The sequence below is a fragment of the Silurus aristotelis genome (genome assembly GCF_946808225.1).
Source record: "Silurus aristotelis genome assembly, chromosome: 16".
Lineage (NCBI taxonomy): Eukaryota > Metazoa > Chordata > Actinopteri > Siluriformes > Siluridae > Silurus > Silurus aristotelis.
The window spans coordinates 23,950,852-23,976,640 of NC_139589.1; the positions used below are offsets into that span (position 1 = coordinate 23,950,852).

Sequence of the window (25,789 nt, forward strand, 5' to 3'; positions counted from 1 at the left end):
GCTTTACTTACTCTTTGTCTGTCCAACTGTCTCACTGTCTGTATGTCCCCTTGTTCGTATGTCTAGATTCTCTCATCTCATTTATAGTGTCACAGTGTCTTCCTAATAATTTCTCTATTCTGTCTCTTTGTACCTTTCACTTTCTTTCTGTCTTTCTGAACTCATTTTTATATATATATGTGTGTGTGTGTGTGTGTGTGTGTGTGTGTGTGTGTGTGTATATATACATATGTAAATGAGATGAAAAAAATGTGGAAATGAGTACACCCTTCACATTTCAGCAACTCTTTTAGCGTATCTTTTTTAAGAGACAACACTATAGAAATGAAACCAAGATAACATCTGCCTTGCTGAGGAAGCTGAAGATGAAGGTGATGTAGTGACCAAGTAAATCTCCAGACCTAAACACTATTGAGCACCTTTGGGGATCCTCAAGTCGAAGGTGGAGAAGCTCCATGTGTCTAACATCCAGCAGCTCTGTGATGTCATTATGGAGGAGGGGAAGAGGATCCCAGCAACAACCTGTGCAGCTCTGGTGAATTCCACACCCAGGTGGATTAAAGCAGTGCTACATAACGATGGTGCTCACACACAATATTCACACTTTGGACACAGTTGTGACATGTTCACTGAGGGTTTACTCACTTTTGTGGGCAGTTATTTAGACAGTAATGGCTGTATGTTGTTATTTTTAGAGGACAGTAAATCTGTACTGATACACAAACTGCACATTGATACTCTAAAATATATCCACGTTTCAGTTCTATTGTATTGTTCCCTGATAACGTAATAAATAGTTGCTGAAACGTGAGGGGTGCACACACACACACACACACACACACACACACACACACACACACACACACACACACACACACACACACATATATATATATATATATACACACATTGCCTCATTGTCTTGTGCAACATTAGCAGAGATTTGCAAGACGTGTAAAAAAAAGCTGACCAGTGCTGGAAGGTGTGTGTGTGTTTGGTGGGCTGTGATAAAGGGGTTAAAGGCCAGGGGGCAAAGGTCACTAGGCAAACACACACACTGTACACAAAAAGCCTCCACACACATACACATATACACACATAGATACATGCATATAGATTCAGACACAACGAGTCAAAATATATTACAACACAATTTATTTAATACTGATGTTTAAACTCTTTCATTTTTGAAAAAGACGTGCATACCATTAGAACGTGTGTGTGCGCGTGTGTGTATGTGTGTGTGTGTGTGTGTGTGTGTGTGTGTGTGTGTGTGTGTGTGTGTGTGTGTGTGTGTATATGCAAACCGTGGCTAGTTATTAATTAACTCGAGGCCTTCTTAGCACGGCTTCAATCACTCCGAAAGAAGAAATCAATATGACCATCACTTTGAATGGATTGTGTTTATAGTCGCAGGTTGGAGACATATTTACACTTACATTCAGGCCGACTTACAACTGCAGGCCTGCTGAGAGGCTTTAATGTGCTTCGGATTAAATCCTCACTTTAACAGGACGAGTCGATACGCTGAGTCTCACCAGGCTGGACATTCGTTTGCAAACCAGATCCAAAACCAGGACGGATCGAAAAAAAAAAAGAATTTGGATTTTTGGGTGAAATAACAAACGATTATAAACGATCCTCTCATCAGGTAAGAATAAGCTGAGATTTATTCCTGACTAAAGACTTTTCTGCTTTCATTTCTGTTGTTGGTCTTTGTAAAATATATATTTTTACTTTTTAAGTATTTTTGAGTTATTGTGGTTTTTTTTTGTTTTTTTTTTTTTTTTTTACAAAAATCTCATAATTCAATCCTAAATAGATCTGGACCATGCAAATGTGAACGATCATGATGCCATGACCTCTGACCTTTCGTAATCTTACATTCTTTTGCCTCTGATGTTCCAACTTGTAAGACAGAATAACCTTCAACGAACGACAAAAAAAACTACTGATACTGCGGATTAAATGATTGTAATTAATCGTTGATGATCTGTTTGTTTATAATAATAATAATAATAATAATAATAATAATAATAATAATAATAATAATAATAATAATAATAATAATGCATCAATGTGGACCCATTGCAACAAACAAACATCTTATATTTTTGTCCATGTTTGAGTACAATATATGTGCTGGCGTTTTCATCATGAATAGTTTTTATTTTGAAATAATGTAATAAGTCTGAAAGGTTTTAAAAGAAAATCAATGTATCCTCTCTGACACTTCCAAAACATTTTTTTCAAAGAGTTAGAAAAAGTTCTTTATTGTGTTTTTTTCTTCTTTATAATTTGTTAATCTTTTCCAGAATGTCCACATTTTTCTTCAGAAACTCTGATTTTTCTTTGGGGTTTGAATCTTTTTTTTTTTTTTTTTTTACAATTTTTTACTTTTTCTGTTTTGAAGGAATTCGAAAAACCTCTGTTAGATGTAACTTGGGCGTGTCTGGTTCCGTTTAAATATAAAACATCAAACCTGTTCATAACTACAGTAATCATCATTCATCAATTCTGGAAAACTTTTCAGAATGTGTTCAAAACTTTCTCAAATAATCTCATCCAAAATGTTAAACTCTTCTGAAGAACATTCCAATCCTCAAAACTTTAGAATGTATCTCTGAAGTATTCATAGCTCCGTCAGAGTTTCCTAATCTAGAGTGTTTTAGAAGGTCCAAATCTTCTCTAGAGACATTAGGATCTACTTCTGTTTGCACAATAGAATATTTTTGAAAGCACAAACTTCATCACAGTTTACAGATCTTCTTCAGAGCGCTGAAGCTTTTACAGACTCTACGGATATTCCCAAGAGCGTTCTAATCTTCTACACAGTTCCTACAGAGAATCTAGTTCTAAGTGTGCAGAATTGAATCTTGTTTTGAGGATTTTCACAGATTTTCTCCAGAGCATTAAAACTTCCACCGACTTTACAGATCTTCTCCAGAGCTTTAGAAACTTCTCCAGGATGTATACATCTTGGATTTAGCATTTTATTCAGAGTCTCTGAATCTTACTCAACGTGTGAGAATCATCTCCTTCTTAAAAAGAAAATCTGCTCCACAGAACTTGACTGTTCTTCACAGCTCCAGGATTTTCAGTGCAGGAGACAGAAAGCAGCCATGATCGAGCCTCCTATCGAACCTCCCTTTGTTTTGGATCGCTTTTCTTCTTTCTTATTATTTTATTTACGCTTTCAAGCTGTATTTACCCTCCTCTCGTCTACATGCTTCGTCAGCAGATCTTTACAGTGATATTTACAGTAAATCCAGAGAGTCACTGGTGCCTGAACATGGCACATTTCCCCCAAATCTCTGTGCTTTTAAAGAAAAATTAATTATTACATTTATTTCAATTATAAATATATATTATAATTATTTGTAGTATTATTATTATTACTATTATTGGTTTTATTATAATATAACTTACATTCTAGTTTAACTGTATTAATAATAATAATAATAATAATAATAATAATAATAATAATAATAATAATAATAATCATAATAATAATAATAATAATAATAAGAAGAAGAAGAAGAAGAAGAAGAAGAAGAAGAATGGTAAAATAATATACAAATAAAAACTGAAAACAGGAAGAGGGGGTTTGGCCTGATGTTTGCAGCTGCACTGTTTCTTGTGAGTGTAAATGCACGTTAATCAACTGTTAATCAATCGCCTGAGCAGAACTGAAACCCAACCTCTTAAATGTCATTAAATAGAGATAGGGTGATGAAGAAAAGGGTGAAAGCTGGAGACAGATAAAGAGAAAGAGAGACAGAGAGATTAAGAGAGAGAGAGAGAGAGAGAGAGAGAGAGAGAGAGAGAGAGAGAGAGAGAGAGAGAGAGAGAGAGAGAGAGAGTTGATGGGATTTACGAGTTACTAACACAAATCAGTGCTAAGTAGAACCATCAGCCTGGAGTGCTTATATAATAAACAAATAAACAAATGAACAAATAAATAAATAAATTAATAAATTAATAAATAAATTAATTAATTAATTCATAAAATAAATTAATATGTAAATAAATGTATGGCAAAAATCTACTACTACTTTTAATAATAATAATAATAATAATAATAATAATAATAATAATAATAATAATAATAATAATAATAATACCAATAACAGCAAGATCAATGAAGTCTAATTTTACATAAATAAAAGAAAATTGACATTAATTTCAGTTTTTCTTACTTTCTTTTTGCTCAAGACTTCAAATGAATGACTTTAACCCCAAATTTGACAAAAATCGGCTGTCATTATTTGATTAATTAACCAGATATTAGATATTGACCTTTTCTGTTAAAAAGCAACCACAAAATCAAACACGGAAAGTTTGCATCATTCTAATAATAATATTAATAAATAATACTGATTTATAACATGAACCAAACCGAATCTAAAGCTTGACATATTTATTACAACAATTTTCTTTTCCTCTCTGTTTTCTCTTCACTCTATTCCACAACAAAGTTATCGGATGAAAACAATAAATGAAATACATGCGCATGAAACTGGATTCAAGTCTGGTATGGGCTGATTATATTATAGTATTAGATTCAAATTATTAATGTATTAAATTTAACCTTAGCATCCAGTGTTGGGGAAAAATAGTTAATTTGACCTAAAAGAGCTCAGAAATGTGATGTTTAGAATAATTGAATGTTTAGCAAAAATATTAGTTTTCTTATCAATAAGAAAAAAAATCAATATGACAAATATTACCATTATGGCAAACGATTAGATTGTACATGAATATATCTCAATTCCTAGTAATCATTTTAAGCAAAAAAAGAAATAATAAATAAATAACCCCGTGTCATTAATCAACAAAATCTTCGATATTTACGACAATCGATATATTAGAAAGAGGGAATAACGATGACGTATGGGAGTGTGGTAAATTTACATAATTGAGTAATTATATAATATAGTGTATTGCAATTTAATGTATCTTTTGATTCAGCAGACACAAATATAACCTGCAAATAGTTTTATAGACACGTGTCTAAATTTACACCGAGCTCCGAAACGCAATACAATCAGCGTGTGTGCGTGAGTGCGTGTGTGCGTGTGCGCGCGCGTGTGTGTGTGTGTGTGTGTGTGTGTGTGTGTGTGTGTGTGTGTGTGTGTGTGTGTGTGTGTGTGTGTGTGTGTGTGTGTGTACATGTGTATAGAATGTGTGAGATTGAGAGATTGCCTGAAAGAGCAAGTCACCGGTTTTGATGTAAAAATCCCTCTCCCTTTTTTGGACGCGTAAAAGTAATGTTAAAAAAATAGCAAACGAATGTCCGCGAGACAGACAGACAGACAGACAGACAGACAGACAGACAGACAGACAGACAGACAGACAGACAGACAGGCAGACAGACTTACCCCGTAGCGCTCGTGACAGAACTGTAGCTGTGCATATGCATGGAAGAGCGTCATCACCCATGAAAAAAATAAAAGGTGGGGGATTGTGTGTGTGTGTGTGTGTGTGTGTGTGTGTGTGTGTGTGTGTGTGTGTGTGTGTGTGTGTGTGTGTGTGTGTGTGTGTGTGTGTGTGTGTGTGTGTGTGTGTGTGTATAGATCAGCGTGGGGTCCGCCAGGACTCTGATCAATAAAGCTGCACTTAACATGGCAGATGGCCTGAAAGAGGACAAAAAAATGAAGAATGGAAGAGAAAAAAAAAACAGAAACTGTTCCAAATTGAAGTTTCACACACCTTGTTTGATCTTTGGATTAGACTCAGTACCTTAACTTAACCATTTAGTCTCATTTTAAATCGTTTTATCTCATTTAAGGCATTAAATAAACAATCACCGGGTGAAGGCTGTAATTCCTATTTAAACAGCTGTTTATATATTATTCTTTTTTTGTCAGGTAATTTTATAGAAATATTCCGAAATGAACTTCACTATATATTGTATTTCTTGTAACTTCTCTGTATTGATTTTTACTTCTCTAAGCTCATATGAATGTTGACTTCAAAATACTCTGTAAAAAAGATATTTTGCATTGTTTTGTAAAGTTTTAAATCTCATTAAAAACAGATGTAGTTACACTCACAAAAACAAATCATATATTGGAGTATCGAATATTTGTTGTTGTTTTTTTTTCGATGAAGTCCTAAAGTTAATCAAAGACACATTTATCCATTGAAGAAAAAAATGTATAGTGGCACTTTTATAAAAAATAATAAAGTAAAAATAGACCGCTATTTATTAGTTTGATTGTTTCCCCCTAATTTTTGTAACTAAATTGTTAAAAGCAGCAGCACTGTTTTTTGGGGGGATTTTTTTCTAGAGCTTTCTGATCTTTGCATGGATTCAGGATCTCAAATATCATAGATATTTAAAAAAGAAAAAAAAAAGTATATGAATGAAATAATATTGATTATAGCTATGTTGTGATGCGGGACGTGGTCATGAGCTTCTCACGTGACTGTGTGATTGCATTCTGTAGCACAAACAAGCTCAGTCCAGAGGTTCATGTTCTGTCCTCTGTCTCTGTGAGTCAAAGTTTTCTTGCCGGGTTTTTCCCCCTGATTGCTCATCCCGTTTTGTCCTCTCCAAGTGTCTCAGTGTGATGTCCCTCCCCTCCTGCTCGTCCTTTGACAGCTGATCAAAAGACAAAAAAATAGGTCACGCTTTTCAGACTTCTGTCCCTTCGTCCTTAATTACAGGCTCATTTAAACAAAAGCCGCATCTGCTCAACCTCCAGAGCAACCGGCCTGCATGAGCAAATCTGTTCCTCCTCAACCGGCTGGAGTTTTCTTAGTGTCCTGGGACTCCAATAAACCAAGCACACACACTTTCATTTATAAAAATGGACAAGCAACTGGCAAGTGTCCCCAAAGTGCATCAAGATATTTGCGAGTTTAATGTAGAATCTGATATATAAATATATAAAACAGTATAAATAATTATTAAAGCATGTTGAAACATGAACATTATTATTCTGTATAGATTTACTGCATGTTAATTGAAAAACTATTACACATTAGGAATGAAACATCCAGAATTGAAATTAAAATGAGGTTAATGTGAAAATGTTTTATTTTTTCTTATAAATAAATATTCTGGTGAATGTGGAGGCAACAATTCAACTCAATTATGCTTTTCTTTTTTTTTTATTGTCATTCTTAGAACATATATCGCACATCAGTTATTACTGAAACCAACAATTAAATTGGACTAATTCTACAATTTTCTTTACTATTTTGCCTCTCCATCGCAGAACCTTGCACCTCAAATCTCCACACAAGCTCGGTGATTGGACAACAGGCCAAGAAAAGGCGGGGCTTTCCCCCTACAATACAATGTGATTTGTTGTACCAAGCTGTCCTTCAAAGAGGAAAAAAAAAAGAGGAAAAATAGAGCAAGCCCCGCCCATTTCATCAGGGTTGGCTGCAGCAAAAGTAAGCAGAGCAAATCCCATCCTGGACAAATCCAGCTGCTCGAGCAGAATCCGCAGGAGGAGGAGAGGGTCGGACATGGGGAGAAATCAGCGCTGGCCCGTCTGAGACACACCGGAGATATTGTTTTTATTTATTTATAAAAGGAGGAGGAAAAAAACCCGAGAGGCCTTAAAAAAAGAAAGAGAGAAGAAAATTATAAAAAAAAATACAAAAAATCATTCCTGTGCACAGAGACACACAAACCAAAAAAAGGAAGCTTTATATACATCAATGGACTGAATGAAGACTGCCTACAACGCCTATCGATGCCTGGCCAAGGAGGATCTGGATGCTTTCGCCATGAACCCGGAGATGACAATGGACGGCATGGGCGGCCTGCACGGTGCGCTGAGCACCGGCGGCCATGAGCACGAGCTGATGAGCGGCCACAGCCCGCATCACGCTCGCAGCAGCAGCACCACCACGTCCACCTCGTCCACGTCGTCGCTGCGGATACACCAGGACCTGGCGTCGCGCTCGGCCATGGTGTCCGGCATGGCGACCATCCTGGAGGGCGCAGGAGAGTACCGAGGCGAGCTGTCCCTGCCGCTCCATCACGGGATGAGCATGAGCGTGCCTTGCGACACGTCGCCCCCCGGCATGGGCATGAGCGGCACCTATACCACGCTGACCCCCTTGCAACCTTTACCGCCCATCTCCACGGTCTCCGACAAGTTCCACCATCCGCACCATCACCACCACCATCATCACCACCATCACCACCACCAGCGGCTCGCGGGCAACGTAAGCGGGAGCTTCACGCTGATGCGCGACGACCGGGCTCTTCCGGCCATGAACAACCTCTACAGCGCGTACCATAAGGACATGAGCAGCGTGGCGCCGAGCCTCAGTCCGCTCGGGAATGGCTTGGGCTCGGTGCACAGCGCGCAGCAGAGCCTGCATGGCTACGGCGGCAACGCCGGCGGCGGCCACGACAAGATGCTGGGCTCCAACTTTGACGCGCACGCGGCCATGCTGGCCCGCGCGGACCAGCAGCACCTGTCCCGGGGCCTCGGCGGGCCTGTGGCGAGCATGATGCCGCCGCATCTCAACGGCATGCACCCCGGCGCCGCGGTGCACCACCCACACCCTCATGCGCCTGTCCTGGCGGCGTCCGGCCGCGACAGGCCGCCCTCCTCCTCATCCTCCTCCTCCTCCTCCGGCAACGGCGGCGCGGGGGCGCAGCACCATCATCATCATCATCAGCAGCAGCAGCAGCAGCAGCAGCACCAGCAGCAGCTCGAGGAGATCAACACCAAGGAAGTGGCGCAGCGCATCACCGCCGAGCTGAAGCGCTACAGCATCCCGCAGGCCATCTTCGCCCAGCGGGTGCTGTGTCGCTCCCAGGGCACGCTGTCCGACCTGCTGCGCAACCCCAAGCCGTGGAGTAAACTTAAATCGGGCCGGGAGACCTTCCGCCGCATGTGGAAGTGGCTGCAGGAGCCCGAGTTCCAGAGGATGTCCGCGCTGAGGCTTGCAGGTAAAAAGAAACAAAGGCTTTTAGCTTCTTCTTCTTCTTCACTTTTTAAAAAAAAACAAAATTATTTTGGGCTGAATTTCAATATTAATGCACTGATTGCCTAATAATAATAATAATAATAATATATTTATTATTATTATAATCGATACAATTTAGTATTGCAATACGTTTTTATTTATTAAATTTTTTTATATATAAATATTTACTGAACACCTTCCCTGGTCGATGATTACGATCAGTATTGATCGACAAGAAAGAAAACAGCGTTTCATAAATGTTCACTAATTCGAGAGCTCAGTTTATTGGAATGCATGTAGAATTTTATATATTATTATATATAAACTAAATAAACTAAATCACATTATTTTGGGGGAAAGGCTTTCCTGCTTTATTGATTATTTTGCTTGGGGTTTTATTTTTGGTCGTGATTGATTTTTAACTTCTTTATTCATTTATTGGAAATTATTATTATTATTATTATTATTATTATTATTATTATTATTATTATTATATTTCTTTTCTTTTCTTTATTTCTTTAATTATTTGTTTATTTAATTTTCAGTCAGGATTTTAGTGTAGACTCTAAAATACGGTGCGACACACACACACACACACACACACACACACACACACACACACACACACACACACACACACACAATTGTATGGTATAATCCTGTTATTGACGTTTCGCAGAAACCGCGTCTTTCTTTCTTTCTTTCTTTCTTTCTTTCTTTCTTTCTTTCTTTCTTTCTTTCTTTCTTTCTTTCTTTCTTTCTTTCGTTCCTTCTTTTAAAAATTACAATTCAGTTGCTTTATAAAATCTGAGAAATGAATAAGCAGTATATAAACTGTTGATTGAGCTGATGTTCTAGTAGGCGAGTGTGTTTCTGAGGCTGTCTATAAAAAGGTGTGTGTTGGGTGTTGTATTTTTTTTAAAGGATACCCTGAAGAGGTTTATAGTGTTGTCGATTGTCATGTGGAGAAGGGGGCAAATTCTCTCTCTCTCTCTCTCTCTCTCTCTCTTGGTTGTTGCCCCCTCTAGCGACACACCACATCCCCAACATTCTCTTTTCCTTTGTTCATCTGAAAGAAAACACTGGAATATCCAGCCATATAATATAAAAAGTCGAAAATATTATTATAATTTTTTTTTTTTTTTTGCATTCAATTTTTACAATAATTTTGTGCCATAGTATCATAATTGTTCCTCACCATTTTACCATCTCGAGGCTATTTGTTCGAATGAGCAGATTGTTTTCATGGCAGTGGTGCTGAATAGAGGTGTACTGGCTGATCGGTAGAATTTGGATCTGGGTTTCTTCACTTTGGATGCTTTGGAAGACTTGATCAATTTTGTATACACTTTTTTTTTTATTTTGTATTCTTTGTAGAATTGTGCCTTTTTACACTGGATATTGATTAAAACATGATTTAGGTGTATAGGGTACACAATTATAAAGAAAAAAACATAGCATAGCAGGTAAATGACATGCCAAAACACAAATAGATAATTAAGTGGTGCTTGTAGTGACGGACATAGAGAAAGGGTCAGTCATGAGACATCCACTGAGATCCAGCAAACATGCAGGCTTTGCCATGATAAGAATAATAACAATAATAACAACAATAATAATAATAATAATAATAATAATAATAATAATAATAATAATAAAAATGAAGCACCTCAACGTTTTATTTTATGGGATTCGGAGATATTGAAATCTCAGTCTTGCAGATGGCGGTGGAGTCTGCTGCTGTCTTTCTTTTTTTGAAGGGGTTGTGGGGTTAGAAGGGGGGGTTGGATGGTATTATGTGATGGGCGAAAGGCAGGCAGGGGGAATTGAAAAGAAGCAGCAGAAGCTGCTGCGGCCCGATGAATTATTGATAGAGCTCTCTGCGTGACCTCGTACAAAAAAACCCAAAACAAAACAAAAAAAAGGTTATTGGGGTTTTTAACCAGGCAAAATGTGCAAAACCTGAACCCTGTATAATATTTTTTAGTATAGAGTGATATGCATATCATTTCATCATGCAATGATATAAAATAAAAAAAGGAGAAGTGTACCTTGATACAGCAAAAAATTCTCACTGGTCACCTAAAACCTAACATAAAGTTTTGAATTGCTTCTTATTTTACTGTAGTGAATGTCCGGGTTCTACTAGACAGGATGCTTTCCTCCTATTCTGGTATTGTCAGGGTCAAAAAACAAACAAAATAATAATAACAATTAAGAAAAAAAGAAAACCCCCAAACTATAGAAGAGCGTTTGGTGCTTGGACCCCTAAAAATTGCTTCTTGAGAAAATAATGTCTTAGTAAAAGCTAAATAAATAAATAGAAAATAGTAATAATTAAAACTAATGTGTTTATAAATAGTATATGGAAATACGAATGGAATAAACACCTTGATGGAAGTACCTAGCATGGACCTTCTTCATATTATAAATAATACAGGGCTACTTGGAAGCTCTCATTTATTTTATTATGTAATGTATTGCATCATTTTATGCTTTAAATTTTTTTTTGTTTGAAAACAGAATAAATGTATAAAAACGTTACTAGAATCAGACTATGCTGCTAATATGGCTAATCACATTATTTACTGTAGCTATATAAAAAAAGCAGTGAGAAGACCTCCCCAATTTAGTGATATGGAATGGTACTGTTTAATGTCCTTAATTTTTTGCCCCCTAAAGAGCTCAGGCTTGTGCCATCAGACTAACATGTGATTCCTACAACCTCGGTTCAGTACAACCTAAAAGTGAACATGTACAGGACACGATCCTGCTCGCTCCGGCACTGGAGTCTGAAAAAAAAGCAAGAGAGGCGTAAAGAAAAAAAACACCACTACTTCCGGGTTTATTGTTATCGTTCCTGCATGTGTCGGCTTTCAATCTCGCCTGGTTATGACACTTTTTTCTCCAACAAATCTGATGTAGCCGAACGCCTCATGGATCGATCAGGGGTAATCTTCTAAAGATTAAAAGGGCATTAATGTTGGCAACAATAGCACAAATGTGTGGACTTCATTGATCTGGAACCGGATCCTGGATCTCTTCTTCTTCCGGGAAAGCTGATAGACAGGGGTTTTTCACCTCTCTGTCTAACTGCACAGAGAAAATCCCCTCCGTGTAGAAGTTTACTGTTGTGGTCTATCTGCTTTGGGTGTTTGTTTGTTTTTCTTTTCCAACAATTTGTCCAAGATCAGAAGTTGTTCATTTGTTCCTGAAGGAAAATTAGAGCTTCAGAGACATTTCATTAAAGTAATCTGGTGATAACTGATGCTTGAAAGTAAACAATAATCCGAGTTATTGAACATCTGTAAGATATACAAACTACAAATCCATCCTAAGTTGAATAAGTCTGGAGAAACGATAGAGCTCTGGAGAAAGCAGGGCTGATACGGGGACGTTTTTCTTTAATCGCTTGTTGTTCATAATGGCACAATCTGGCATTCAGACAACAGCAATAGAATAGAAAAGAAACGAGAACAGGCTGTAAAAACATCTCCTTCGTGACCTTCACACCGCTGCCTTGCACGACTCTCGCGTTCCAATCTGAAGGATCTGAGAGGATCTGTTCTCTGTTAATGACCATAATGGATTTTTTTCAAGAGCCTTTTAGGGATGAGTTTGGAAATAGCACATGGGAGCAAACCGAGGAGCCAAAACACACATATCATGATTTCAGAAAAAAGGGTCAAGGCACTGGTCGTGTGAGATCCGAGGTCCGGGTCTCTGTGAGACACGTTCACATGCAAGCTCGGTGTGAATAACACAGGACGATATCTTCTTTAAAACAGAGGGTATTCAGAACAAAACGAGAAGATTTGATTCCAAAAGAGTGCCTAATTATCTACTGTACAGTATGGAGGATTTAAAAAAGATGTGTTTTGCTAGTTAGCATTTAATTATAATGTAATAATATAACAGTAATAATAGACAGACAGACAGACAGACAGACACACAGACAGACAGACAGACACACAGACAGACAGACAGACAGACAGACAGACAGACAGACAGACAGACAGACAGACAGACAGACAGACACACAGACGGACGGACGGACGGACAGACAGACACACAGACAGACAGACACACACACAGACAGACAGACAGATTTATTGGTCATTTTATAGTTCAGCTACACAGCAACGTAATGCAGTTTTGCATCCACCAGAAGTCAGAAAAATATGTAAATATAAGTACAACTTATAAATACATTGTCATGAGTACAAATATATATATATATGTATATAAAGATCTATATATTAAAATGAAAAAAATTTTATACGTGCAAGATGTGCGTAAGACACAATGTATGTGAGAATATAAGTATATAATATATTTATATAAGTATACAATTTATAAGATATATGATACATTGTGATTATTATATAAACCACAATATGCTTTAGATATACAATTATATACCGCTATAACTATATAGATATAATACAGAATACTACCTTTTATCATATATGAAATGTTCACCTGCTAAACAGCATGTGAATGTGTCTACACTGTTCTTTATAAAGGTGTGGGTTTTAAAGGAATTGTTTCCGTCTATAGTCATACATCGAAAAATAAAACGTATGCATGTTTGTATTGTGTTTTTTGGTATTATGAGTTACTTTTTAATATTTGACTTTGAGTCTTAAAAAAAGGGCTCTAATTTATTCGGTTTCTTGTCCTACAGCATTCATCGGTGTCTCTAAAGTTTAAGGCGTTCGTGAATTTATTTGCTGTGAAGACAAAGCGCAATCTTCATTTTCTCCTGTTTATTTTTTTCCGTTTATCTCTTGAACCCGGTCAAACAGTGCTGTTCTGATTCGTCTTGTGATAGCGGGGTATTTGTCCACACACGCTGGACAGGAGCAAAGGGGAAAGTTTTGGTCTCTCAGCTACTTTAAAAGCAAAAACGAGAGAGAGAGAGAGAGAGAGAGAGAGAGAGAGAGAGAGAGAGAGAGAGAGAGAGAGAGAGAGAGAGAGAGAGAAAAGAGAGAGAGAGAAAAGAGATCAAGCTCGTTGCTGTCAGCAAACAGCAGAGCAGAGTGCTGGATTCAAAACATGATTTTATCAGAGGAGACGTGCTGAGAGACTCGCGCCTTTCTCACTCTTACATCAGGCTCACATCAGGCCAGGCTTTGGCTTTTACTCTGCACTTAATGATGCCGCGTCTGAGAGCCGTCGCTCTGCAGACGTCGTCTCGCTTTACTCCAGCGGTTCACGCTGTAACGGGGTAATGAGGGAAATACAGAAATATCATCAGGGCTAAGATGAAGGAGGTCAGAGGTCATCCTGCTCAATGCTCGTCTCACTCATATAGGTGTAGAGTCATGTGATGCATAGGATCTGGAAACAACAACAACAACAATCTATCTATCTATCTATCTATCTATCTATCTATCTATCTATCTATCTATCTATCTATCTATCTATCTATCTATCTATCTATCTATCTATCTATCTATCTATCTATCTATCTTTCTATCTATCTATGTGTAGGACTGACTGATCTGGCTATAAAATATGGATATTGTGATCACATGTGCCACAATACACATTTCTATTGCACATTATATCATTTTTATTGATTATATTTTTAAAATAATTCAGATTAGAACTAACCACAGTCCATTAACATGATGTGACATGAGATTTTTAAAGAAATGCTTTAAATTATAATTATAATATTTAAATTGTAAAATGTTTAAAAAATTGTACAGATCTGTTTTTAGGGCTGAAAAGTAAATTTCTTAGTTAATACCAATAAATGTTATTTTTTTATATATATATATATTATCATTAACCAACTTTTATTGCACATTCACGGTTAAATATTATTTACATTTTAATAGTGAATTAATATTGCTATAAAGGTCAGATGCTGATTCGAATCCCTATGTAAAAATTATTCTATATTATTTGGCTCATTTACGTCATAATCGTTCACTCTGATGCAGGAAGAAGCTCTGTGGAAACCCAATCTACACTGTGTAGCGAAACTTTAATAATCATGCCATTACATTATGGAAAAGACTTAGAAGGAGTCAAATGTGGAGTCAAATCTTTTAGTTATTTCTTTAGAATTGTAAAATTAATTAGTTATTCTAGTTCCGGTTTCATCATGTGACTCTGGATTGCATTAATCTGATTTAAACTAGCTGGAAAATGTAAAGTTGTTGAAGTTTTCTTCCCCTGAGCATTTCTTTTAAACCATATGACGGTTTTTGGATGTTAATGGACCTGAATGTTGTGATCTAGTATGAAATTGTCTAATCTACTTGAGATAATAAAATGCTGAAAAAGTGCTTGAATTTCATGTTTGATTGATTAAAGAAAAAAAACAGTGTCTGGTGTTTGCCTGATTAGATCTGGCTGTTTTCTGTAGATCTCCTCTTTGGCTTTTTTTGTGAGTTTTACACAAGATTTAATCACCAGCCGTGTTATTACATCACGCTGTGAAGTCTGTGATTGGCCGTATCTCCTGCGATAACTCCGTCCACAAACAAACCTTTGCACTGCTGACATCATCACGTGTTCGAGAGCGTGCATGCGTGGCGATCCTTCGCCAGACCTTCAGACTTCCCGTTATCCGTGCGATTAGTGAGAAACGTGTGAGCGATGGCCGCCTCGCTCTGCTCCTCGGGTCTGCTCTCAGAGATCAGGTGATGTTTCATTGTGCTGCCAAAGCACATGCGGGATTTGAAGAAAGCTGATACACCAACAAACTCTCAGCTCTTTTTTTTTTTTTTTTTTTTACTCTTATGATGCCAGAGAACTGACAAGGAATTCTGCGTTCTGATTGGTCAGAAGGCTTTGATTTGTTTGTGTGGTGCAGCTCCATAGAATCCGTATGGTTATTAATTGGAATAAAAGGAAATGCATATAGAACATTTCTGAAATATGGAAGGAGTCTCCAGTGTTCAGCACAATGTTTCCAACATAAGAAGTGCCATTGATTCAATCTTATTATTATTATTATGGTCACATGACAATCATTTATTTATTTATTTAGTTATTTATTTATTTAGTTATTTATTTATTTATTTATTTATTTATTTATTAGCATTTATTTAATATTGAATAAATTTTGGACATATTAAGTATATTATATACATTATAATTATTATTATATTATATTATTATATTAATAGTAATCATGGTCACATGACAAGCTGCATGGTTTTATTATTTATTCATTTAAAAAGAAAAAAAAAGTATTCAGTGGTAAAACTAGAAGTTTTCGGACATCATAAAAATTTATATATAATATTGAATGTATTAGAAACAAATAAAGAGCATGTCCAGCACTTTGCTGTGGTTTTAGAGAAGAATTGAATTGTGATTTTGGTGGCAGCTCCGATTCCCCACACCATTGTTGATTATTTGAATGCTGCTACTGACTGTTTTATACCTACACACACACACACACACACACACACACACACACACACACACACACACACACATAGTGCATCCCTATCTGCCCCTCACACATCTCTGCTCGTCTTCTTCCCTTCTCCTTGAGTCTTTCTGTCTTTCAGTTTCTGCCGCTTCTCTTCCTCAGCGTCGTCTCAAGTGCCCAGCCTGCACATTAACAACATCCTGCATATGCACAGTATGACACAGCTAAGTGCAAGGCTGCAACGTAATGCATTTACCAAGTCCTTTTTACTCGCTCTCACACACTCAGGCTGCTCGCAGAGAGTGCTCGTCCCAATCACATGGTGGTGATGTGATACCACGGGCCGAGCCGAGATGCCTTTATGAAGAAGAGTCGGAGAGTAAAAACCCCTCCTGTGTGTGCATGTGTGTGTGTGCGTTCATCTAAAAGTCGACACTGACCTGTATTACACCAGTGTGTATGTGTGTGTGTCTGTGGACTATTATGTGGAGGTTTCACTCATCAGGGAAACATCATTGCTGATCATGTTTTGTGGTGAAGTATTGATCTGGAGCACCGGCACCCCCTCCTGTTCCTCCTGTTCCTCCTGTATTACCCAACACCCATCACTCTTTCTAGCCAAAGCCTTTCCCTTTTTCTCACTCACACACACTTCCTGCTCAGCGTTAATAAGTGTTATATATCTTCCACATCCACAGTGTCAAGCAGTTCGAACAAATGTAGCTGTTTAGCAGTTTGACCGTTTTGCTAGTAATGTAGCAAACAAGGTATTTAGCTAGTAAGGGTTTACCTGGAATCACACCGTCGCCCCAGACGGCTGTATCTCAGACGTCATGATGTGGTTTCTGAGACACTCCAATTCATAAAAATGTTTCATGTTCAGTTTGCTAAAAGGTGTGGCTTGAGGTTTTGAAGGCGGAGCTTTCTTTTATAATTAAGGATTCTATTATAATTCTATTATAATGAATGATTAATTATTTTTTAAAACAGGTTTATCTGGCTATAATGAAAAAAATGTAAATTATCAGAAAATTATCGAGATCGTTATGGTTATCATGTATCTTAACCGATGCGCTGCAGTGGCTGGGCTGCGTTATTGGAAAGCGGAGTGCATGCTGTGCTTAGATGCCATTTATTGCCATCGATTTGGTTTTGTAGATGTAGCTGAGCGTAAATCAGATGTTCCATGAAGGTGCTCAGGATATTTATGGGTGATTGGTGTTTTATCAATATATGTGTGCGAGTACAGAGAAAATCTTTACATTTACAGTAAATTTTGCGTGCTTTATTTTGGCCCAGAGAATTATTTCAATATATATTTCTGCAGTCTGTCAGAAATAGTGATCCGCCTCTTTCTTGTTGATCCGTCTCTGTCCCGAGTAAACATCCAGCAAACAAATGGAACAGGAGCTGTGCTTTCTCAGCGTGTCCCGGTTAGACTGCACACCTCCATGTATAATTCAGAGCTATAACTGACTCTCTAAAGGCTCATGTTCTCTCAGCCGGGACGCTTCGTGACAAGAGGATCCTATCCGTCCATCCGGATGGAAACTTCTCTCTCTTCCCGAATGCTAATTATCCCTCAAAAAACGACAACTTTTTGCTAAGTGCAAGCTGAAACGTATTCCAAAGGCATTAAAGCGATTTGTTTCGTTAATGTTTGTTACAAAATCACTTTCATGCATCATGCAAGAAAAAAAAATCTGCCACTGTTTAAGTGAGATTAAGGGGCAATTACGGGGACACCACCGACTTGTTTGGTGTCACTGTTGTGCAGTTTCTTCAGGGGCTTTGCAAAAATAAATCCCACATTTAGGGATAAATTAGACACTGCAAATTCCACTTGCAAATCTGTAACAGATACATATTTTATGACGAGATTCGAATGAGGCTCGGGGGGTGGGGGTTTAATCGGAGGTCTTGCATGAGGGATGGGGAGGTAGAGGGCGAGAGTTATGTGGGGGTTTTTATTTTCCATGTGAAATAAATAATAATCCCCAAATACACAAATATGGCAGAATTTCTATAATTATTTCTTGAAAATCAGCATAAAATTGAAAATAAGGTTCCCAGGTTCCCACAAGTTTCGGAAGAAGATTTTGTTTCCAGTGACACGACGTATTCTGATTGTAAAAATCACCACAGGCATTTATCAACAACAGCAGGACTGATATATATTACATTAATATTAATATAATCAGTGGTGATCAATATACGTCAATAATATATATAAATATTGAAAATGTGTTTTAAATGCTAGTCTAGCTAGTGGGAAATTGTTGTTATGCTAGTTTAGCTAGTGGAAATTTGTTTTAAAGGCTAGTGGAAATTTGTTGTAATGCTAGTCTAGCTAGTGAAACTTTGTTGTTATGCTAGTCTAGCTAGTGGAAATTTGTTGTTATGCTAGTCTAGCTGGTGGAAATTTGTTGTTATGCTAGTTTAGCTAGTGGAAATTTGTTGTAATGCTAGTCTAGCTAGTGGAAATTTAATGTTATGCTAGTCTAGCTGGTGAAACTTTGTTGTTATGCTAGTCTAGCTGGTGGGAATTTGTTGTTATGCTAGTTTAGCTGGTGGGAATTTGTTGTTATGCTAGTTTAGCTGTTGGGAATTTGTTGTTATGCTAGTCTAGCTGGTGGGAATTTGTTGTTATGCTAGTCTAGCTGGTGGGAATTTGTTGTTATGCTAGTCTAGCTGGTGGAAATTTGTTGTAATGCTAGTCTAGCCTTTAATGTGCAATCTTGCAAATCTTGTGTGCAAAAAAAGAAAGTATAAATCGCTCTCATTTGGGATCTACAGCAACAAGAGCTATTTATAGATAAAGTTGGTTAAAGACCTCAGAATATATTGACACCATTTTCTGTAAAGGAACAGAGTCAGCACCGATGCTCCCTGTCTTTAGCGAACCTTCTAGTGTGCTGAACGGTTTAAAATGGCCGAATCCCGGGAGAGCCGATTGAGACACAGATGATGTAGGAAAAGAAATCATGCGACTAGCAGGAGGATTATTATAATTGATATTATTGATATTATTTATTTTAGAGATCCATTAGAGGTCAAATTGTAAGCAGGTTGGGTAAAGGATGTGTTAGAGCTTGTCCAGGTCTAAAAGCATGGCCTGTAGAATGTACATCAGGCCATGTGTCTATCAGTGGAGCTTAGATATGTACATTTTGTATTTTTTTTTTATATATATACTTTTATTTTTGTTTGAATATTTCGCTTATGATAAACAATCGGAATATTGACCATGTTTGCCGGATTCATTACAGGCTTTAATAATCAAAACAAGAACCGCGGGCTTGCAATGAATTACCCTTCTTCAAACCATCAGGAAATGTGTGTCTGAGTCTTGATTTAGATCTTCACATCATCGTTGTGTGGAGCGATGAAGCTTTTTTTTCTACCTCATTTAATACCTGGTTCAAGTCATTATTGAGCTCAGCGTGTTTGCGTGTGTGCTTATTCGAGGAAGCGCTTTTCTATTTTCTCTAAACAGGAGCTGAGTTTGATGCCCTTACTGTAGAACATCGATTTACATTTGGCAGAGGAGAAAGATCTACCTGACGTGAAAGAGAGAGAGAGAGAGAGCGAGAGAGAGAGAGAGAGAGAGAGAGAGAGAGAGAGAGAGAGAGAAGCTTTTGCTCATTTGATGAAAGGCCAGGGAAACCTGGCGGTATTGATCAGATCGATGTAACCCTCACCCCTTTAGAAAAGCCCAAAAGTTTTTACCCCCCTGCTGCCGAAGGTGGTGCAGGTCTGGTAATAATACAGTTACACTAAAGTGTAAAGAGCAGATGTTAAGGCTCTCGGAGAATCGTAGAACGTAGAATCATCTCATTTTTACACCTGAGAGTTTTGAGCCTTGCTCAAGGGCCCAGCAGTGGCAGTTTGGTGTTTTGCTGGGATTTTAACTCCTAACCTTTCATTCAGAAGTCCACTATCACTCGAGTGGTCGTCTATTCTCTCAGAAAGACAATCAATATATAATAATAATATAATATAATATTACTTGCTGTAAATATGCTACATTTTTATTTGCACTTTTTGCACGATTGCTAAATTTTGCACTTCTGGTAGATGCCAAACTGCATTTTGTAGCTGTGTACTTGTACAATGCAATGACAATAAAGTCGTATCTATCTATCTATCTATCTATCTATCTATCTATCTATCTATCTGTCTGTCTGTCTGTCTGTCTGTCTGTCTGTCTGTCTGTCTGTCTGTCTGTCTGTCTGTCTGTCTAACAGGAAATATATTACAGAACTGAATAGAAAAAATGTTTGACACGTTTCAAACTCACTACTTTGTGAAATAATATTACGGCTCTAATGCAACAAATATGACGGCAAACCTTTTCTTTGGTTTATCATTGGATTATTATTGGATTAGATTCTAAATACTGGTTTCGTGGGTACGTGAAAGTCAATAAAGACCTGAGAAATACTACTACCTAGGCATGAGACTGAAAGAGAACCTCAACGTCTCAGAGGAAAAATATTTGTGGAAGGACATTCAGAGAAAAGAAAAGCACTACAACGTACCGTAAGTTAACGGTAAACACATTTATCCGTATTGTATATTGAAAACTATTCAAAGGTTTTAGATGGTACAGATGGTAAAAACTTTTTTTGTTGTTGTTGTTAGAACAGATTCAGAAATCCAGACGCAATAAATATCCGTCAAACCGCACTTCATTATCGCTATCGTTCATTCCTTTCTTCCTGGTCTTTCCTGTGAGATAATTAAAACATCATGATTTAAAGCAAGCTCATTCGGGGTTATCTTTCGCAATTAAACCCTTAATTCTGCAGATAATACGTGAAGAAGTGATTCCTGAGCACCTTTATTAGATAAACAGCTGGAATTCACACTCGTTTCTTCTGCAGACAGATGTGCGTTTATTGGCTTTCTGTGTTTAAAGAATGTGAAAAGAGAATTATTGACGCTTCTGTCTGAGAACTTTAAATATATTGCATTTAATGCATCTACTATGTGAACAAGAGAGAGAGAGAGAGAGTGTGTGTGTGTGTGTGTGTGTGTGTATAAAATCTAGGGTTATGTATTGCTTGCTCAAGATGAAAAATGATCATAAATACACAGAATGATGTGTCGGTGGGGGATTTTTCCTGCTCAAACACACCCACACACGAGAGCATAAGTAATGGCGACCAAAGCTCATGTTACTGCCTGGATTATTGGTCACGACTGCCCCCTGCTGGTCAGAACAAACAATGAATGGAATGAGAAGAATTGTGTTTATTATTTGTAAAAATTTAATTAGTAGTAAAGCTGTCTTAAAGTATAATATTTAAAAAAAAATTAATTATTCTTTATGTATTTATTTGTATAATAATTTAATCTGTAGGTCTCAGTGAGATATAATTGATTATTATTAATAATTACTTGTATTATTGAATAATTATGTTTCTATATTGGAGATTGTTTTTTTTTCTTCCTACATGGGATCAGATTCTCCAAAAAACCTGTAAGAACCTGTTTATTCTCTCACAGTAATGTTAATTAATTAAGTGGTGATCTATAGAATGATGTACAAAACTGAGTGTTTAAGGTTTCCTGCTGAAAGAGCACTTTAGACTATAGATCCTCAGTTATAAAGCTGTAGATGTTGTAGTTGTTGTTGTCAGTAGGAGGATGACGGAGAACTAAAAAAATCGGAATCACAAGAATCACCGACCGGTTCAATTTTATTAATCTATAAAATGTCATTCGGTGAAGTAGAACGCAGGATGATTTGGGGATGAAAGATAAAGAAGCGGTCAGTCTGCATGAATTAAATATAAGTCCGTGCCTGAGAGAAAAGGTCATTATTGTCCGAGGAAGAAGAGAAAAGAAAAAAGGAGGAAAGCGTGAGCAAGTGGAAAAGGCAGAGATGCAGCGGAAGACGGCGGAAATCAGGCCTCAGCACTCAGCCGTGCTTTTATGCCGTTTATGCACCTTTGCTTCGCGCATGAATTATACATGCAGCATGGAGACGGTGCCGGTGTGCATTTCTCTCTATCAAATATTTAGCTCCGCTGCGCACTTCGAGGACGGGGGCAGGGCGCTCGCGGGTCACCGAATCTCCGTCTGCGTGTCTCGGTTTGGCGGCCATCTTTGTTTTCAGTGCTTTCCTTTAGGGTGCTTTTGCTTTGTGTGTGTGTGTTGCCATTTTGAGATTTGTGGGTATGTGATGGGGGGGAAGAGTAGCAAGGCAACCCCTAAAACACATACACAAACACACACACACACACACACACACACACACACACACACACACACACACACACACACACACACACTCGTGCCATGTGTTTATTTGCACCCTTACTCGCCGTTTCCTCTTACATAATGGTTTTGTACTCAATTGCACATTTAACCTGATTTGTATTGATCGTGCCTGGCCGCACTTGTGCATACTTAATTCCAAAAGGTAATCAAATAAAATCTTAAACCGTGTGTGTGTGTGTGTGTGTGTGTGTGTGTGTGTGTGTGTGTGTGTGTGTGTGTATGAGGGGGGGTGTTGGTGGTGGGGAGCTGATGCAGCATTCCGGGTTACACTTTATCATTCTGTCATTAGTTTCATGGATACACACATCACCCCACAGTTGTGTTTTTATGCCTCTATTTCGTTCCTTTTTTCTTTTTTTTTTTTTTTATCCCTTTGGCGACACTTTAATTATTGATACCGAGGCAATTCGAGACGTTCCCGCAATTCCAGAAAGCGATTCGTCCACCACAAAGCAAAACAGCGTCACATCCAAGCGATCCACTTTTCCACGACCGGTTACTGTCACAGACGACGTGAAACACACATCTCCACATTTCCATTTTTGTGGTGGATTCTGGGAACCGAGGCCCGTTCAGGAGAACTCGCTTCTCATGTTTCCTTCTGTCCTCACGGAAAGCGGCTCGATTGTATTTCATCGCATTGTGGGAATGATTCGGATGGGAAAAAATATGAAGAGCGAGATGTTGCTCGATAGAAAGCCAAAATGTTTGGTGTTTATGTCATAATTGTGATCGGATCAGACAAGATTTTAAATCCGATCTGACACCGATCCAGTCCGCACGCTGATACAGTATCGCTCATCGTTAATCATTGTTCATCGCTACCAGTTAAAAATGACAAGTTTGGGAAACTGGAACCTGTTTAGAACGTCGTATTCTTTCACGTTTCTTTGTTTTTTTATGCCGGTTTATTTTTTTTTATTTCGGTTTCAAATTCATGCATAATTATTGATTATTTTAGATGCAAAGACAAAGCAGGTCACACCTAGAAGCGAATCTCAGTCCTCAGATATAGATGTATTTTTATATTTTGAATAAAATATATTAGGAGAAGAAAAAAAAAGAGTTTAAGAAAAGAAATTAAAGTTTTTTACCTTTTTAAAGAGAAAATACAAAATGCAGTCCGGGTTTTTCTAAAGCATCAACTAATCATGTTTATTGCTTCTACAGAACTTCTTCCTACACCAGTGAACAATACTGAACAAAAAAGCAAAATAATAAATAATAATTTGATAAATATAAGAGATTTGGGTCTGCATAATGATCAATTTCTAGCAATTTTAATTAATATATAAAAATTAATTAATTAACTAGGACTGGGCAGCAAAACTGATTATGATGATATATATATTTAGAAAAAATTTATTTGTATTAATACCGTTTGAAAAACTTGATTTATTTTATAAATGAACTTTTCAACCTTAAAAATATCTGTAAAAATGTAAAACTGTAAAGTATTTTATTTAAAATCTCGACACGTCACCTAATTGGTTTTATATATATTTATATTTATATATATTTATATATATATATATATATATACACACACACATACTCACACACATACATTTGTCGTATTTCTTACTTGTTTTTCCTCCTCATCGTCTCTGTTGTGTTGTTTTCACTCGAGCCTCGGTGTCCCTCAGGCCTCGGCTGATAATGACTAGGAGATCATGTGTTAAAGCCACTTTAACTGCACACAGCTCTCCGGCTGCACTAAAAAAAAACCTGCAGCATCTCCTCACACCGGCTAGATCGTTCTCAGAATCTTAGCAGCCATGGAGGCAATTACCTGAAGGGCATCTCACTTCTCCTCAGATAATCCTGGACGTTTCCTGTGAGATATGACGATTGATCTGAGAAGAGCCGAAGGACCCTATAGGACCTAAAAATCCTAAAAACGTTAATATATTGCGTCTTTTAAGGAACAGAATTAAACTCTACTCCGTGTGACGTTAGGAGAAGATCATTTTCCTAGAACATTCGGTATACGGGGAAACTTTCTTGAGAAAACCCGAGCAAGATTTGTCCATGCCGTTTGAACGTCTCATTACCACTCTTTCATCCAGACATCGGAGAAAAATATCCATACTTCATTGGGTCTGGTTGTGTTTCAGGCATCACTTTTACAATATCTGTCACATAAAATTGACTGAATGTGCGAGCAAAAGAAAATCATTGGCCCGGGCCGTTAGCTAGTTTATTCTGAGCGTAGTTGCCTAGCAACCGTTTTCTAATGACTTCTGATTACACCCTCTCCAAAGCGCAAATGTGATGAAATTAGATGTTCGTTTCTTGGAAAATAAACTTCATAGATGTATTGACGTATAATAACGTTTTTTTTTTTCCTCCTTCTCTCTTCTCTCTTTCCATCTTTCTTCCTCTCATGGAGAAGCATGCAAAAGAAAAGAGCAAGACTCCGGCAAGGAGAGGAGCAATACACCAAAGAAATCACGCCTGGTTTTCACCGACCTTCAGCGGCGAACGCTACTGGCCATCTTCAAAGAGAACAAGCGCCCGTCCAAAGAGATGCAGATCACCATTTCACAGCAGCTGGGACTGGAACTGAGCACTGTTAGCAACTTCTTCATGAATGCGCGCAGACGGAGTCTGGACAAATGGATGGATGAAGGCAGTCCCGGCGGAGCCTCGTCCGCTTCCAGCACTTGTACCAAAGTCTGATTTTTTTTTTTCTGGAAAACCTACGGGCAGGGGTGGGGGAGGGGTTTTCGGGCAAAGAAGAAGGAGTTTGGGATTGCGGGGGGTTTGTGCACCAGACCAAAAATGTTATCCAAAGAAGAAAAATCGGGTGGATGTGAGGAAGGGGGCGGGGCTGCTTACTGGCAAGACTAGCAAAAATATTTATCACCATGCTCATTAGCATTCTGATTAACATATTCATTATCAATTAGACTGAATGGCATTAGGGTTCAAACAATTTCCCAACACTACGTAACAAAATCGTCCAGATATTTGATTTCTCAAAGCCATGTAATCCATTCCAAAGAAAAGATCCGTTCACGTAAGCTTTGTTTTCAGGTCTAAAAACCTCCAGCTGCAACATGAATTGAGCAGGAAACCACGAAGCGATGCATTAGCAAAGCCGAAACCTCACGCTAGTAAATAAACATCTCAATCGACATCGTCCTGCTGACAGGT

At 37.8% G+C, this 25,789-nt stretch overlaps 1 protein-coding gene across 2 annotated transcripts; it reads left to right on the plus strand.

The window, feature by feature from the left end:
- The first annotated feature begins 248 nt into the window (after positions 1–248).
- Positions 249–25,435, plus strand: onecut2 (one cut homeobox 2). Of its 2 annotated transcripts, none has more exons than XM_083563731.1 (3): positions 249–1,651; positions 7,227–8,926; positions 25,023–25,435. In XM_083563731.1, the coding sequence occupies exons 2-3, from the start codon at positions 7,687–7,689 to the stop codon at positions 25,310–25,312; spliced, it is 1,530 nt and encodes a 509-aa protein (XP_083419857.1). In that variant the 5' UTR covers positions 249–1,651; positions 7,227–7,686; the 3' UTR covers positions 25,313–25,435. The 2 variants fall into 2 exon arrangements, with proteins under 2 accessions (XP_083419857.1, XP_083419858.1); XM_083563732.1 differs by having other exon boundaries at positions 25,026–25,435.
- Positions 25,436–25,789: the final 354 nt, after the last annotated feature.

Excerpts from the sequence above, each read along its gene's own strand:
- onecut2 (XM_083563731.1), top strand. The coding sequence starts at position 7,687 with ATGAAGACTGCCTACAACGCCTATCGATGCCTGGCCAAGGAGGATCTG. Across the intron at positions 8,927-25,022 it reads GTCCGCGCTGAGGCTTGCAG|AAGCATGCAAAAGAAAAGAG; the intron begins GTAAAAAGAAAC and ends CCTCTCATGGAG.